The 911-nt window shown below is 68.3% G+C and overlaps 1 protein-coding gene across 1 annotated transcript; it reads left to right on the top strand.

Moving 5' to 3' along the window:
• Nucleotides 1-215: 215 nt before the first annotated feature.
• SF3B2 (splicing factor 3b subunit 2) lies at nt 216-904 on the top strand (the record flags this gene model as incomplete). Its single annotated transcript, XM_027633550.1, has 2 exons — nt 216-272; nt 705-904. Coding segments are annotated over exons 1-2 (242 nt in total), but the record flags the coding sequence as incomplete, so codon positions are not given.
• Between the last annotated feature and the right edge of the window lie 7 nt (nt 905-911).

The following is a 911-nucleotide window of genomic DNA, read 5'->3' as shown; positions in this document are numbered from 1 at the left end:
CCCCCCCCCAAATCCCCTGAGAGCCCCCCAAACGCCCCCCAGAGGTGGCCCTGGGGTGACAGGGGTGGGTGACAGGAGCGACAGGGCTGTGTCCTGGGGTGACAGGGGGTGACAGGGCTTGTGTCCCCTCAGGTGATGGGCCAGAAGGGCCTGGTGACAGAGGCCCAGGGGGTGGCCCTGGGGTGGCCCTGCGGTGACAGGGGGGTGACAGGAGTTTGTCCCCTCAGGTGATGGGCCGCAAAGGCCCGGTGACAGAGGCCCAGGGAGTGGAGGTGGCCCTGGGGTGACAGGGCTGTGTCCTGGGGTGACAGGAGTTTGTCCCCTCAGGTGATGGGCCGGAAGGGCCCCGTGGCCAAGGCCCAAGGCCTGGAGGTGGCCCCGGGGTGACAGTGGTGACTTTGTCCCCTCAGGTGATGGTCTGGAAGGGCCCGGTGACAGAAGCCCAGGGGGTGGAGGTGGCCCTGGGGTGACAGGGGTGGGTGACAGGGGGGGGACAGGTGGGGTGACAGAGCTGTGTCCCCTCAGGTGATGGGCTGGAAGGGCCCCGTGGCCAAGGCTCAGGGCCTGGAGGTGGCCCTGGGGTGACAGGAGGTTGTCCCCTCAGGTGATGGGCCACAAAGGGCCAGTGACAGAAGCCTAGGGCTTGGAGGTGGCCCTGGGGTGACAAGGCTGTGTCCTGGGGTGACAGAAGGTTGTCCCCTCAGGTGATGGGCCGGAAGGGCCCGGTGACAGAGGCCCAGGGGGTGGAGGTGGCCCTGGCCCCCGAGGAGCTGGAGCTGGACCCCACGGCCATGACGCAGAAGTACGAGGAGCACGTGAGGGAGCAGCAGGCGCAGGTGGAGAAGGAGGATTTCAGCGACATGGTGGCCGAGCACGCGGCCAAGCAGAAGGTGAGCCGGGGAGGGTGGCAC

The sequence above is a fragment of the Corapipo altera genome, unplaced genomic scaffold (genome assembly GCF_003945725.1).
Source record: "Corapipo altera isolate COAL_440 unplaced genomic scaffold, ASM394572v1 55812, whole genome shotgun sequence".
Classification (NCBI taxonomy): Eukaryota; Metazoa; Chordata; class Aves; order Passeriformes; family Pipridae; genus Corapipo; species Corapipo altera.
The sequence above is the reverse complement of the archived record's forward strand: the minus strand, read 5'-3'. Positions and strand labels throughout refer to the sequence as shown.